Genomic DNA, 15428 nt, shown 5'->3' with positions numbered 1-15428 from the left:
GTTAATTGTATGTGTCATCCTGACTGGCTCATAGAGCACCCAGATATTTAGTCAAATATTATTCTGGGAGTCCATGAGGATGTACTTGAAAGAGAGTGGATCGGTAGACTGAATAAAGCAGATTTTTGTGAATGTGGATGGCTCTCATCTAATCAGTTGAAGGCCTGAATGGTACAAAAAGGCTGACCCTCTTCCAAATAAGGGGGAACTCCTCCTGCTTGACTGCTTAGCTGGGACATCAGTCTTTTCCTACTTTTGGACTCAAACAGAAAACATTGGCTTTTCTCAAGTCTTGAGCAGCCTGAAACTCACACCACTGAGAGCTCTCTTGCTTGCTGGTCTCTAGCTTGCTGAGTGCAGATCTTGGGACTTACCAGCCTCCATAATCACATGAGCCAATTTCTTTCTTTATATATATATATATTATATACACATACATATATACATATACACACATAATTTGATATATGGAAATATATGTATATTTGTATTATATATATTAAAATAATATATTAAATATATTATTGATTCTATTTCTCTAGAGAAGCCTAATTAATATACTCCCCATGTAGGCTACTAGGAATGATACCTGAGCAGAGACACTCTTTTATCTCCCAGACCCAAGTATTCTACCTACTGGGGATACACCATGTAATTGTCACTGGTTTAAAGAGTGCATTTCATCCTGAAGGATGTTACTCCATCTTCAAAGGATGGAGTGACAAGCTGGCATCACCTGGACACAACCTGAACCATCCATGAGCCAAGTTTGGGTTTTTTCTTCCTTGTCTGCTGGTCTTAGGTCACCCCACCCGTGCATGAGGCCATAGGTGTGACATTACTGTGGAAGTAGTGTCAGTCAGTTGGTGGTAGTTGACATGGGTTCTGGGCCACCTATTTCTGAAGCTAACCTGTATTCTCTGGATCTGCTTGAGCATGATCTTGATTTTATCTGATTTTAGATGGACTCTCTGAGCCCACTTGACCTCATGACTTGGTAAGCCTGTCAGAATCCAGTTCATGATAAGCAGCTCTCTAGTTTAACAGTCATTGGTGTTCCCTGGATAGACACTCCAACTTTAATAAGACCCAGTAGGTGTTTTTTAATAGTATATAGTTGCTTGTTACAGGTGGCAGATAATCTACTGGGATAGCTCTTGGTAGTCCCAAGCCAAATGAAAACTGTTAATGGGTATCAATAATCATGGTTTGATAAAGGCATGGCAACCACAGTCATCCTACCAGACAAGCCATCAAGACCAACAGAAGTGTAAGAGTGAGAATATAAAATGGATACAGAAGAAAGATGAGTAATAATTAATATGGAAGAATCTCAAAATAACTATAAGTGAAAGAGCCAGACCAAGAAGAAAAAATAATATATAATATATAATTCCATTTTTATAAAATTCTAGAAAACAAAACCTCATCTATTATGACAGGAAGTAGATGAGTGGTTACTGGAGATGGAATGGGGGTTGAATGAGGTTGATTATCTCAGCTGTGGTGATGATTTCATGGGTGTATACATATGTCAAAACTTGTCAAACTGTACACTACAAATATGTGTGGTTTATTATATGTCAATTATATCTCCACAATGCTGTTTTCCAAAAACTCATCAAATTGTACATTTGAAATATGTATCGCTTATTGTATATAAATTATATCTCAATAAAGTTTTAAAAAACAAGTAACAGCCATAGGATCCATTGTCGTGACAAGGGCTGTCCCACTAACCCTCCTCTTGTAAGATCCCCCCAGAATTATACCCACAAAATCCTGGACTAGACGGAGTGAAATTAAGGTGAAAAGCAAATACATAGGTGTTGTGCAAATGGTTGACTATAATAGATGCTGTTTTAATGTCCTGCCCAGATCCTCCTTCCCCAGCTGCTCTGGGTATTGGCTGCCAATGGCTTACAGGTCCCCTTCTTCTACATCCAATTGCCCTCCGCTGGTGGGAGCCACCATGCCTAGGAAGTTATGCCCATCCAGGCAGCCCATAGCCCTATTAGAATCTAACAGAGAGGTACAAAAGGCTGGCCCCTTGCCTCAAGGGGGACAGCTCTGTGGTGTGGTTTATGCTCCAGAGCCTCTATAAGGTTAGAACTTGCCTGAGATTACATCCTTTCTTGGCTTCCCAAACACACACACGCTCTTTTCTATTCTGTTTCACTCACTCCCGTATATGGTTTTCTGGAGAAGCCCTCCCTCTATCAATCATGTACACTCAAATTCCTGTCTGAGGCTTTGGTTCTAGGGAATCTAACCTAAGGGGGCTCTAGTACAAATCTCCCAATCTGTATTGAAACCTAACTCCAAGAAGCCATCTCCTGTCTATCCTTAATGGTTTTATGTTCTAAATGTTACCTTGGTCCACATCCATCCTGCTTATAAGTTTTCTCCTAGATTTATTCTTTACATGCACCCATAACTTATCTGGATCCAGGTTCCTGCCTTATCCCTCTGAGTAGCAATGATACTGATTAATCCTTTTCTACCCTTACCAATCAACTTCTATCCACCATTAAGTGGTTATGAATCATCCATGAACTGCCATTACTCAACTCTTGATCTGGGCTCATTGTGACTAGGCCCCATTACTGCATGAATGCTTAGTAAATCTTTTTGACCAATTAATTTCAATAGAGACTGGAGATAAATGTTCAAATAATGTACTAATAAAAAACTACTGAAATCTTGAGAATAAACAACTTTATTAACCAACTATCAAAATTAAGTTAAAAGCTTTACTTTGCTTACCTTTCCTGGGTGACCCAATTGATAACTAAATCTAAACGTTTTTCAGATAATCCACATTTGATTCCTTCCAGGGTTAGTTCTGCATCAATAGGACGTCTACATGCATGACTTGTGCTAAAGATGGTCTCAAAAAATAAGAGTAATGGAAAAGGCTTGCCTCTAATCTTTCCAACAGCTATAGAGAGAAGAAAAGTTTTTGAGTTGGACACTTTAAGTAATTAATAGTTTGGTTTTTCTTACTTCATATTATTTTCATCTTTGCATCTTCAAAAATTTCAATCTAGGGGCACCTGGGTGGCTCAGTCATTTAAGCAGCTGCCTACGGCTCAGGTCATGATCCCAGGGTCTTGGGATCGAGCCCTGCATCGGGCTCCCTGCTCAGCGAAGAGCCTGCTTCTCCCTCTCCCTCTGCCTGCCGCTCTGCTTACTTGTGCTCTCTCTCTCTATCCCTGTTAAATAAATAAATAATAATCTTTAAAAATTAAAAAAAAATTTTTTAATTTCAATCCAAAATTACATACTTATAATTTTTAACTAATGTTTATGGATTAAACATTACATTTTGGACAATGACTAAACAATATCACATGTTATGTGAAAACAGAGGCAGACACTGGAGTGATATGTCTACAAGCCAAAGAATGCCAAAAATTGCTGACAGCCAGCCAGAAGCTAGGAGAGAAATATGGAATGTAATCTCCCTCAGAGCCTTCACGTGGAAATTTTAAAAGCTGAAAGAATATACCACCAGCAGACCTGCACTATAAAAAATGTTAAAGGTAGTCTTTCAAGCAATAGGAAAATAATACCAGATGGAAATATGAATCTACATGAATAAATGAAAACCAGAAATGGAATATGCTATGAATATAAGTATTTAGAAGTATACTGTTTTTATATAATACATCAAGCGGTATAAAATCACCTGAGGGTAGAATGTGATAAGTTAAAGATATAATCTACAAACACTAAAACAACAACGAAAATAAGACAACAATTATAGCTCATAATCAGCAAAGGAGAAAAATGGAATCATGAAAAAATTCAACTAATCTAAAAAGAAGGCAGAAAAAGAGGGGGAAAATAGTAAAAAGAAGAGGTAAGAAAAATAGAAACCGAAACTCAACCATGTCAACAATCACATTAAATGTAAGTGACCTAAACACTCCAATTGAAAGGCAAAGATTGTCAGAGTGAATAAAAAAGTAGGATGTCAAATAAATAAAATCTTTAAAAAAAAGTAGAATCCAAGTATATGTTGCCTAGAAGACACTGACTTTATTTTTTATTTTTTTTATTTTTTTAATTATTTTTTATTTTTTAATTTCAAGTTTTTATTTAAATTCTAGTTAGTTAACATATACGGTAAAATTGGTTTCAGGTATAGAATTTAGTGATTAATCACATATAATAACACCCAGTGCTCATCACAATAAGTGTCTTCCTTAATACCCATCACCCATTTAGCCCATGCCCCCTGCCTACCTCCCCTCCATCAACCCCCAGTTTGTTCTCTATAGTTAAGAGTCTCTTATGGTTTGCTTCCCTCTCATTTTTTTTTTCCCTTTCCCCTATGTTTATCTGTTTTGTTTCTTAAATTCTACATGAGTGAAATCATATGGTATTTGTCTTTCTCTGACTGACTTATCTCACTTAGCATAATACACTCTAGCTCTATCCATGTCATTGCAAATAGCAAGATTTCATTCTTTTTGATGGCTGAGTAATATTCCATTGTGTGTGTGTGTGTGTGTGTGTGTGTGTGTGTGTGTGTGTGTGTGTGTGTATAGATATATAGATATAGATATACATATACGTTTATATATACACACATATATAGATAGATGTAGATATTTTCTTTATCCATTCATCAGTCGATGGACACTTGGGCTCTTTCCATAGTTCGGCTATTGTTGATAATGCTGCTATAAACATTGGACGTAGGGGTGTATGTAAAAGACAGTGACTTTAAATACAAAGACACAAATAGATCAAAAGTAAGAATATGTGAAAAGATATACAATGCTAATACTAATAAAAAGAAAAATGGAGTCACGCTTCTAATTTCAAAGCTTACTACAAAGCTACAGTAATCAAAATTGTATGATACTGACATAGGATATCTAGAGAAATATAATAGAATTAAGAGTTCAGAAATAAACTCTAAACATTTATCATCAATTGATTTTTGACAAAGGGGCCAAAATAATTCAATGGATAAAGAACAGTCTTTTCAACAAATGGTGCCGGGATAACTAGATATCTACATACAAAAGAATGAATCTGGATCACTATCTTACACCATACATAAAAACTAACTCAAAGTAGATCACAGACCTATGTACAAAACTCTTAGAAGAAAACACAGGATCTTAAGTTAGGCAAAGACTTCTTAGATACAATATCAAAAGCACAGCTATAAAAGAAAAGATGGGTAAATTAGTCTTCAACAAAATTAAAACTTTTGTGCTTTAAAAACCAGCATCAAGGGGCCCTTGGGTGGCTCAGTCAGTTAAGTGTCCAACTCTTGATTTTGGCTCAGGTCTTGATCTCATGGTCATGAGTTCGAGTCCTGCACTGGGCTCCATGCTGGGCATGGAGCCTCCTTAAAAAAAAAAAAAACAAAAACCAAAAAACCCACCTTTAAGAAAGTGAAAAGAGGGGCACCTGGCTTACTAAATTGGAAGAACATGTGACTCTTGATCTTGGGATTATGAGTTTGAGCCCCACCTTGGATGTATAGATTACTAAAAAAAAAAAAAGAAAGAAAGAAAAAAAAGAAAAGAAACTTTAAAAAAAAAGGGAAAGTGAAAAGAAAATCCACAGATTAAAAGAAAATATTTGCATATCATCTGTCTGATACGAGATTTTTATCCAGGATATAAAAAGAACTGTCACAACTCAATAATAAAAACACAAATAACATAATTTTAAAATGGGCAAACAATAGACATTTCTCCAAAGATATATAAATGGCCAATAGGCACATGAAAAGATGCTAAACACTGTTAGTCATTAGGGATACACAAATCAAAACCACAATGAGAGAACACTTAGCTTTATGAGCACTAAGTAATATATAGAATTGTTGAATCATTATATTGTATACCTGAAATCAATATATAACACTGTATGTTAACTATAGTGGAATTAAAATTTTTAAAAAATAATAAACAAATCAATTGATCCACAATGAGATTACCACCTCACATGGATTAGAAAGGCTACAACAAAAAGACAGACATTAACAAGGGCTGGTACGGATGTGAGGAAATTGGAATCCTCATATATTGCTGGTGGGAATGAAAAATAGTGCAAACAGTTTAGCAGTTCCTCAAAGTGTTAACACAGAGTTACCATATAACCCAGCAATTCCACTCCTAGGGATCTACCCAAGAGAAATAAAAACGTATGTCCACATAAAAACTTGTACACAAATGTCCACAGCTGCATTATTCATAATAGCCAAAAAGTAAAAACAACCCAAATTACTAACAACTGACAAATGGATGAACAAAATGCATTATATATCCATACGATGGAATATTCATGTTACAACATGAATGAACCTCAAAAAGATCATGCTAAGTGAAAGAAGCCAGTCACAAAAAACACTTATTATATGATCCCATTTATATGAAAAGTCCAGAATAAGCAAATCCATACAGATGGCAAGTAGATTAGTGGTTACCCAGGGTTTAGAGAGGGAGCAGGGGGTAGAGAATGAGGAATTAATGGGTACAAGGTTTACTTCTGGAATGATGAAGATGTTCTAAAATTAAGTTATGGAAATGGTTATACAACTCTGTAACTATAGTAAAATTAATATAAAAATTGTGGAATTTTCCCCAGGGAGGCAATAAATTATATTAATAGGCTAAAAGGACAAAAACCACATGGTCATCTCAATAAACGCAGAAAAAGTATTTGACAAATCTAACATTCATCCCTGATAAAATTCTCACCAACTATGGAGGGCAATTTCATCAACCTCATAAAGGGCATCCATGAAAAATCTACAGTTAATATCATTCTTAATAATGAAAAATAAGGTCAAAAACAAGGCAATGATATCTGCTCTCATCATTTCTATTCAACACTGTAATGGAAGATCTAGCCACTGCAATAAGGCAAGAAAAAGAAATAATAGGCATCCATATTGGAAAGGAAGAAGTGGAACCCTTTTTTAGCAGATGACATGATTAGCTATGTAGAAATTCTAGGAATACACAATAAAAGTATTAGAACTAATAAACAAGTTTAAAGAGGTCACAGAATACAAGATCAATATATAATAGTTAATTATATTTCTATATATTACCAACAAATAATTTTGGAAATCAAAATAAAAATGATAATAATATAAATATAAAATATTTAAAAATAAATCTGACAAAAGATGTACAAGACCTAAACACAGATTAAAAATCATTTAATTCTCTTTGCTCTGTGTCCCTTATGAAACTATAAATGCTCTCTGGTAGAAACCTCTTCTGTCATCATTCTTTAGGCTTTGGCTACTTTTATATATACCAATTTAAATCTCAGACTTATAAAAGTTAACAGTTTAACACTCAAAATGTACAGTGTCATTACTCATGATGTATGTATACAGGGTAACATGACCTGATAGTCAGCTATCCAATTGTAAATAATCGTTGGAATGGTTTCTTGACTTTGAGTCCACCAAATAAAAGCTACAAGAATATACTCAGCATTACATCCACTAGGATAGAATGCTGAAAATTGTGCATGCAAAAATATGTAATGGACCATTTACACACAATTCACAATCTCTATAAATATATATGTTCATATGCATTATGTATATGGCAACAAATTTTTCATGCTCAAATAAATGTAAAAGAACATTTTTTTCAAACTGTTGAATTTAAAGGGTTTTTTGAAGAAAAATTAATGAAAAACAGGCTGTATATATTTGACATCAAAAATTTCCAATTAGAATGAAAATAATAAGAAAAATTATCTGTATCTGTAAGCTCCACTGAGTATATCCCTTCTTTATTTATACCTATTTATTTCTGAGCTTCTTATCCTTTAAAAATACAGTCAAGTTTTAAAATAAAAGAACTTTTTTTATTCTAGGAAACAAGTAAGTATCATCTGTCTAATATTGGTGAATTTCTCAGCATAAGATCCACATACCTAGAAAAGTAATAAAAGTTGGCTGTTTTCCAATTTTGCTGATAATTATACCTATTTAAGCATTCCTTAATTGTAAGCTTTGACTTTTATTAAAACTTGTAATCCATACTTTAAGCAGATCCAGTCAAGGAAAGAAGAAAAAAAAACCATAGGGATAAACTAATATCACTTTTAACTTCACCAATTTCAGAACACATCCAAAGGAAGAGTTCCTGGATATTTGTAAGATGTCTGAAAATTTTTAAGTAAAATACTAAATTTTTCAGTGTTAAAGAAAAGAACTGAAAACTGAAAACTACAAAACACTGCTGAAATAAATTTTTAAAGACCCAAATAAATGTAGAGATATACCATGTTTATGGGTTCACTGGACCAAATATCCAATATTGTTCAGTGTCTATTCTCCTGAAATTTATCTATAGATTTAATGCAATCCCCAGAATTTTTTATAGAAATTTACAATCAGATTCTAAAATTTTAAACAGAAATATGACTCAGAAGAGTCTTGATAAAGACTTTTTATCAAAATTTGATAAAGAAAAACAGAGTTTGAAGTCTTAACACTGATTTCAACACTTACTATAAAGCAACAATAATCAAGACAGTGTAGTATTAGCATCAAGATAAACAAATAGATCAGTGAAACAGATTAGACCTAAAAGTATAAGGACAACTGATTTTTTTTTAAAGATTTTATTTATTTATTTGAGAGAGAGAATGAGAGATAGAGAGCATGAGAGGGAAGAGGGTCAGTGGGAGAAGCAGACTCCCTGCTGAGCAGGGAGCTCGATGTGGGACTCGAACCCGGGACTCCAGGATCATGACCTGAGCCGAAGGCAGTCGCTTAACCAACTGAGCCACCCAGGTGCCCAGGACAACTGATTTTCAACAAAGGCAATTATGTGGAGAAAGTCCTTTTAGTAAATTATCATGGAACAATTGGATAGTTACTGGCAAAAAAAATGCCTTAACCCATAGCTCACACCACATAGCAAAATTAACTCAAACTGAATCACAGACCTAACTGTAAACTTAAAACTATAAAATTCTTACCAAAAAACAATAATCATAAGTTAAAAATCTGCAGATTAGACACAGATTTTTTTTATGTATAACATTAAAGTCATGATCCATAAAAGAAAAAAAAAATTCACAAATTGGACTTCAACAAAATTTAAAACTTCTCCTAGAATGATACTTCAAAGAGAATGAACAGACAGGCCACAGACCAGGAGAAAATATTTTTAAATCATATATCTGATAAAGGATTTGTGTTCATACCATGGAATACTACTCAACAATAAAAAAGAATGAACTATTGATAGATGCAACACATGGATGAACTGCAAAATAATAATACTGAATGCAAGAAGTCAGTCAAAAAAGATTACTTACTATGTAATTCCATTTATGTAAAATTCTAGGAAATGCAAACTAATCTACAGTGACTGCAAACAGACTAGCAGTTACCCCTGAGAGGAAGCTGTGGGAGAGAGGGAGATGGGAGGGGTGAGGAGGAGCCAGAGAGAAGGATCACTGAGGGCAATGACGGAACTTTTGGGTGATACAAATGTCAAAACTTACCAAATTGTGTAAGTACATACACTGTGTTGCATGTGTGTCAACTTAAAACAACAAAGCTTTTTTAAAAGGAAGTGGAGCAAATTTGACAAAATGTTAACATTTACTAAATCTTGACAGTGAGTATATGGCCGTTGTACATTTCTCCACACTTTTCTGTATACTTGAAATATTTCCTCATTTAATGTAGAAAACCTAATCAAATTCCTCAATGTGACAGCTAAAAGAAACTGAGTAAATAGCAGAGATAGGGCTGGAGCCTAGATCTTTAGTCTCCTATTTCAATACTCTTTCCACTCTATCAGGGAAAAAAGTACAATTTGCATACATACATGAGGTTCAGAGAAAAATGCTTACCCTTAAATTTGTTCACTGTCCCAATGTTTTGAAGAATTCTTCTAGGACTGTTTGCTGCAAAACAAGCTGCCTTTTCATATTCACCAAGCGACATTAAGTCATTGAACCTACAGCCATTCCATTTCATTATACATTATAATAGTACACATAAAAAAGAAAGGAAAACTGATTAGAAATGTCTAAAACAGACTAACCACAGTAATATAGAAAAACTATATCTAGAATCATTCACTCAGTAAGATGTTTTTTTACTCTTTCTGTAATGTTCTGTCATTTTTTGTATCCTCAGAATAAAACTCTCACCTGACAGAAGACTTTGAACCTTACCCTGTACTTTATTCCTATAGTACTTACTGCAAGACACAGAAAATGGAAAGAACTTGAACTGAATTCACAATGAGCTCAGATTTTTTCTCTCATATCGTCTGCAGATGAAAAGGGATATCAGGGGAAAGAAGAGCAATCTGCTTAGAGACTCAGCCTAGGGGAAATAGTAATCGAAACACCAAGAATGGGGAATTAGAGATCAAGAGGTGTCCTTGGTATTCAGAAGCCTATGTTGCTCTGCCAGGCATCAGACTCCTGATTAATTATGAGACTAACACAAGAAGAAAAAATAATAACTTAAGCCTCTACTCCTCTTCCTAGGGCAAAATGTCTTCAAACCAGCCCTTATCCCACAATTAATAAAACTATGGCAAACAGGATTTAAGGATTTACAGTGTTGCAAATGAATTTGAAACCCCAGAGGAGAAAAACACCAAAATAATACTAAAAAGCAAAATACATAAAACTTTTAATTTCAACAAGGGTTTTGCTCTCATATCTAACGCTGATAAACGTGGGAATGCCTACAGTGTAAGGAAATAGCACAGGCTTTGGCACTGCCCCAAAATGACCTTTGCCCCTCTTTGTACCATATCAGTAAGACAATCCACAATTAAAAATTGTTTAACATATGACTAGGAATATTACATATGTTCCTTACATATTGGACTCACAGCCTATAAATTAATGTCTTAAAGAATAGTCTGAGGTCTCTGTAAGCCTCTATTATACACTACATATAGTAACTTAAACATTAGGAAGAAATGAGAAAAAAAATGCCTGAATTAGGATAATCTGACTCAAGAAGGCATTCTCAAAAACATTTCATAACATCAGGCTAATGGCTAGGAATGCAAATATATATATAAATAAAACTTAAATCAACACTATGAGCCACCTATATCCTCTGAAAAATCTCCTAGACTACCCATCTAATATTTTTCACACAAAGAATCTATTTTCTTAAAATTCTAGTTTATTTTCCAATTTGTTAGAGTAAAATTGTAAAAATACAAAATCTAGAGACCGTAGCTCATCAAGATGTTAAATAAATGCTAAACATTTATAAGTATTAAATATTTACTTAATATTTAAATAAAAAATAAATGTGGTAACATTTTAACAAGGAAAATCAAAGCTTTTAAAATATTTGCCTTTCAATGTAGCAAAGCAAAATTTCAGCTTCTTTTGCCTTGCCTGGATCGTCTTCAAGCAGTTCTTCAACAATGCCTTCGTCACCTATAATTACTGAAAGCACCACAGGATATTTAAGATTATCAATCATTTGGAAATAATAAATATATATATGTTTAATTAATCAGCAACTTAATGCTATGGTTTCTAACAGCACCAACCTCTTCCTAAACTGACTGGCCTCCCTGTTCATGTCTCCCGTATTTGCAGGTACATTTTTAGGTATTCTCTCTTAGGCTTACCACATCTACTATTTACCAATTGTCTGTTAGCTGTTGAAGGAAGAAGCTCATCGGGTAATAGAGACATAACAAAAGTAAGTACATTTTTTATTTCTTTAAGCTCAGGCTAGGAAAATTCTCACTCTTTAGATTCCTGGGGGGAAAATGATGTTTTCCATTATTTGTGCTAATTAAAAAATAAAGATAAATTACCAGGTAAACTTTTAGTTTTCTGAATTTGCTCCACAAAGTCTTCAAATGAGCTGCTCATATCAGATTTTACCCATGAAGTAAGTGCATTTGAAATAATCTGCAGTCTTTGATGACTACAAAGAAAAAAAAAATCAATATACTGAAGCTAAAATCAAATAGTGGAGTAATAGAATAAACACAAATAAAAGCTTCAAACTTAAAAAGTATACAATCAACTTTCATACCGAAACTGTAATTCTTTGTTCAGATTTTCAGCTAAATCTCTCCGTTTTAATGTTACAATCATTTCCTCATCTAACTCTGCCTTTCTCTGAACTGGTACATATTTTTTCAACATAGCCTGTTTAATTTCAGCATATTTATCTTCAAGATGTTTCAGGTATTTAGTGAGAGCAACTAAATTGACAGATTCTTGGAGAGTCATGCCTACAGGGAAAAGGGAACAGGTCAAAAGTGAAACCATGTTGGGGACTCTTGTGCTCAAATGGCAAGTCTTAGCAAAATAGATCATAGTTTGCTATGTTAAGAAATAATTAAGAAATGGTAGCATGAACTTATAACTTACTGAACATAAAAAGAATTGGCACACAATTTTAAATGTGTAGCAGTTTTAAACATATCATCAATGAAAGCTGATTGTCCAAAACTTAGTATCTTAAAAAGTTTTTTTAAGCTTTTTATTTTGTTTTTTATATTTGAGAGAGAGACGGAGGGGGGTGCACAAGCTGGGGAAGGGAAAGGGGAGATAGAATCTTAAGCAGGCTCCATGCTCAGCATGGAGCCCAAGAGGGGGCTTGATCTCACGACCCTGAGATCAGGACCTGAGATGAAATCAAGAGTTGAAGGCCACCTAGGTGGCTCAGTAGGTTAAGCACCTGCCTTTGGCTCAGGTCATGATTTGATCCCAGGGTCCTGGGATCGACCCCCACATTGGGCTCCCTGCTCTGCGGGGAGCCTGCTTCTCCCTCTCCCTCTGCTGCCCCCATGCCCGCTTGTGTTCTCTCTCTGTCAAATTAAGTAAGTAAGTAAGTAAAATCTTGAAAGCATCTTAAAAAGTTTTAATGACCTCACCATCACACCTTGCAAACATTTAAATATCACTGTTAATACCACTAAGAGCTTCTGCCTAACAATTCAGGATTTTTGTCCCAAGATTTCTAACCAAAGATTCCATTAATCTACTACAACAAACTCCAGGGTAATCTGTTTATTCTCTCCAGTGTGAAGTTTATAAAACATGCCAAGCCCTCAGTCCTCTCTCCCTCCTTGCCCCTGTATTCATTATTCATAACAACCCATTTACACCCACTTGAAATGATTCCCTTATTCAGGCCAATTGTTGGCTTTAATGGCATACATCAAAATTCTCTCCCAGAAACCCGCCTGGATTAATCCTACTCAACTTTTAATCATTCTCTTACCCTGAATCCTCTCAGCATTTAATCAATTTGACTTATTCTCTACTTATTCATATGTACCTTATTTGTAGTTTTATTATCGTATTTTTATATTTGAAATGAATCTAGTCCCTGCTTCCACCAAATGCAGGATGATCATCCAACCTCAGGTGAAATCCTCTGGTATGGAGCAGTTCGTTATTTTCAAGACGTAGTTTCTTCTATTGAAACCAAATCTGACTTCCTAAAATTTCCACCCTATTGATTCTGCCTCTGGATAAAAACTGGTGGAAATCCTTAAAAGTTTTGAATACAGTTGGCTATTTTCAAAGTCTCCCTTTTCTCCAAGATGAATATTTGCAATTCTTCTATCCATGCATCATACAAACCTCTCAACATCCCGACGAATTCTACGATATACTCCAATTTCTTAAAATGTGGCTTAGCTGAAGATAAAGAACCAGTGAATGCTGACATCAGTGTGAATCAACAATATTCACTAGAACTTAATACATTATAGTTTTTTCATATATTATGCCAGGGATTCTCAAACTTTAGAACTACCTGAAGGCCTTGCTAAAAGACTGTTGAGCTCCACCCCACCCCCACCCCAACTCCCATCCCTGGAGTTTGACACAATAAGTGTGCAGTGGGCCAGAATTTGCATTTCTAACAGGTTTGCAGGTAACATGACACTGATGCAGGAACCAAATTTTAATAGTCACTCCCTTATACTTTATATAATCCAGCCAGTCTGGAACTCTCTCAGTCTTTCAGGGTTGTTGAAGTTGTCTCATTCCCTTGTATCAACCTGGAGCCCGAGCTAAAGTTGTTTGTGAAGTCTGCTTAAAGTCCTCGTACACTTGCACACATGCATACTGCAGCATATATATACTAATTTGTATGATTGGTAATAACTGAAAACAGTTGGATTTTCAAACATTTTAAAAAAATACAGTACCTGGAATAGGTTTTGAAGGATCTTTGGAGAAAGTATGATATCTTACTTCTTTTGCATCATATTCTGCCCTAAGTTGTTTCATTTTGTCTATTTGCAATTGAATCTTTGAGGAATTATTTTCAATAACCCTCATTCTGAAAAACAGAAAGTCTTTCTTATATTTCTTTCAACTAGTTAATTATTTAATCATAAGATTTAAAGTAAAACAGGTTAAATCATTACTTTATTTTGGAAAATTATCATTTTGAACCATTATGGACTTAGGTGTTAAGTTTACAAAACAATGCCCATAAAAAGTTAACTAACCTCAAAAGTGAGGAACAGTTTTCTTTCAGAGCATCATTAAAATCTTACACTACGATTCACAACCTTACTGAAAATTTGTACGTGTTAAACATAATAATCTGGCCACAAAGTACTATGTCTATTCCCTATAGTTGAAAATTACCTTTGCAAATAAAATTATTTTTGTAGTTCTTTCAGCTTCCTGTGGCTGCTATAACAAATTGCCAAAAACTTATTGGTAGCTTAAAACAACAGAAATTTATTCTCCTATAGTTCCAGAGATCAAAAATCCACAATCGGTATCACTGGGCCAAAATCAAAGGGCTATGCTTCCTCTTAGAAGCTCTTGGGAAGAATCTATTCCTTGCCTCCTCCAGCTTCTGGGGGCTGCAGGCCTTCTGGGGCTACATCACTTCAATCTCTGCCTCCATGACTACATTGCCTTCCCCCCGCTTCTGCCTGTCAAGTCTCCTTCTACCTCTTTAAAAGAACACTTGTGATTGTATTTAAAGCCCACCTAGATAATACAGGATAATCTCCTTATTTGGGAAGATCCTTAACATAGTAGCATCTGTAAAGATCCTTTTTCCAAATAAAGTAACAATTCCAGGTTCCCAGGATTAGGACCTGGTATCTTTGAGGCCATTATTCAGCTTCCAATAGTAATTTTGATCCTAGAGCTGGAAGAAGGATAGCACCTCTTTGAGATAAAACTGTCTTATTCCAGAAATGGGGATCTTAAAGACCAAGAGGTAGATATAAATTTCTTTTAAGCATTATTTGAAGTTCACTGCCTAGTTTATCACTGATATGTTGGCCCTGGGAGGAAAATAACAGATTAAAATAAATTAGATATATAAATGTCAGTTTCTGGTAAATTAAAAACAAGTTTGGGGCGCCTGGGTGGCTCAGTTGGTTAAGCGACTGCCTTCGGCTCAGGTCATGATCCTGGAGTCCCGG

The 15428-nt window shown here is 34.9% G+C and overlaps 1 protein-coding gene across 6 annotated transcripts in view; it reads right to left on the bottom strand.

Annotated features, from left to right (window-relative positions):
* The window catches only part of CLHC1 (clathrin heavy chain linker domain containing 1), a 39001-nt gene that overhangs the window by 11640 nt on the left and 11933 nt on the right, over positions 1–15428 (bottom strand). For 5 of the 6 annotated variants that reach the window (XM_027620999.1, XM_027620998.1, XM_027621000.1 and 2 more), the window contains 7 exons: positions 14184–14317; positions 13612–13668; positions 12050–12251; positions 11826–11938; positions 11352–11445; positions 9871–9977; positions 2767–2941 (listed from right to left, as the gene is read on the bottom strand). In XM_027620999.1, the coding sequence (XP_027476800.1) occupies positions 2767–2941; positions 9871–9977; positions 11352–11445; positions 11826–11938; positions 12050–12251; positions 13612–13668; positions 14184–14317 (882 nt within the window). The remainder of the gene's footprint in view (positions 1–2766; positions 2942–9870; positions 9978–11351; positions 11446–11825; positions 11939–12049; positions 12252–13611; positions 13669–14183; positions 14318–15428) is intronic. The other variant, XM_027621001.1, reaches the window with a different exon arrangement.

This window comes from Zalophus californianus, chromosome 8, assembly GCF_009762305.2.
Source record: "Zalophus californianus isolate mZalCal1 chromosome 8, mZalCal1.pri.v2, whole genome shotgun sequence".
Lineage (NCBI taxonomy): Eukaryota > Metazoa > Chordata > Mammalia > Carnivora > Otariidae > Zalophus > Zalophus californianus.
The sequence above is the reverse complement of the archived record's forward strand: the minus strand, read 5'-3'. Positions and strand labels throughout refer to the sequence as shown.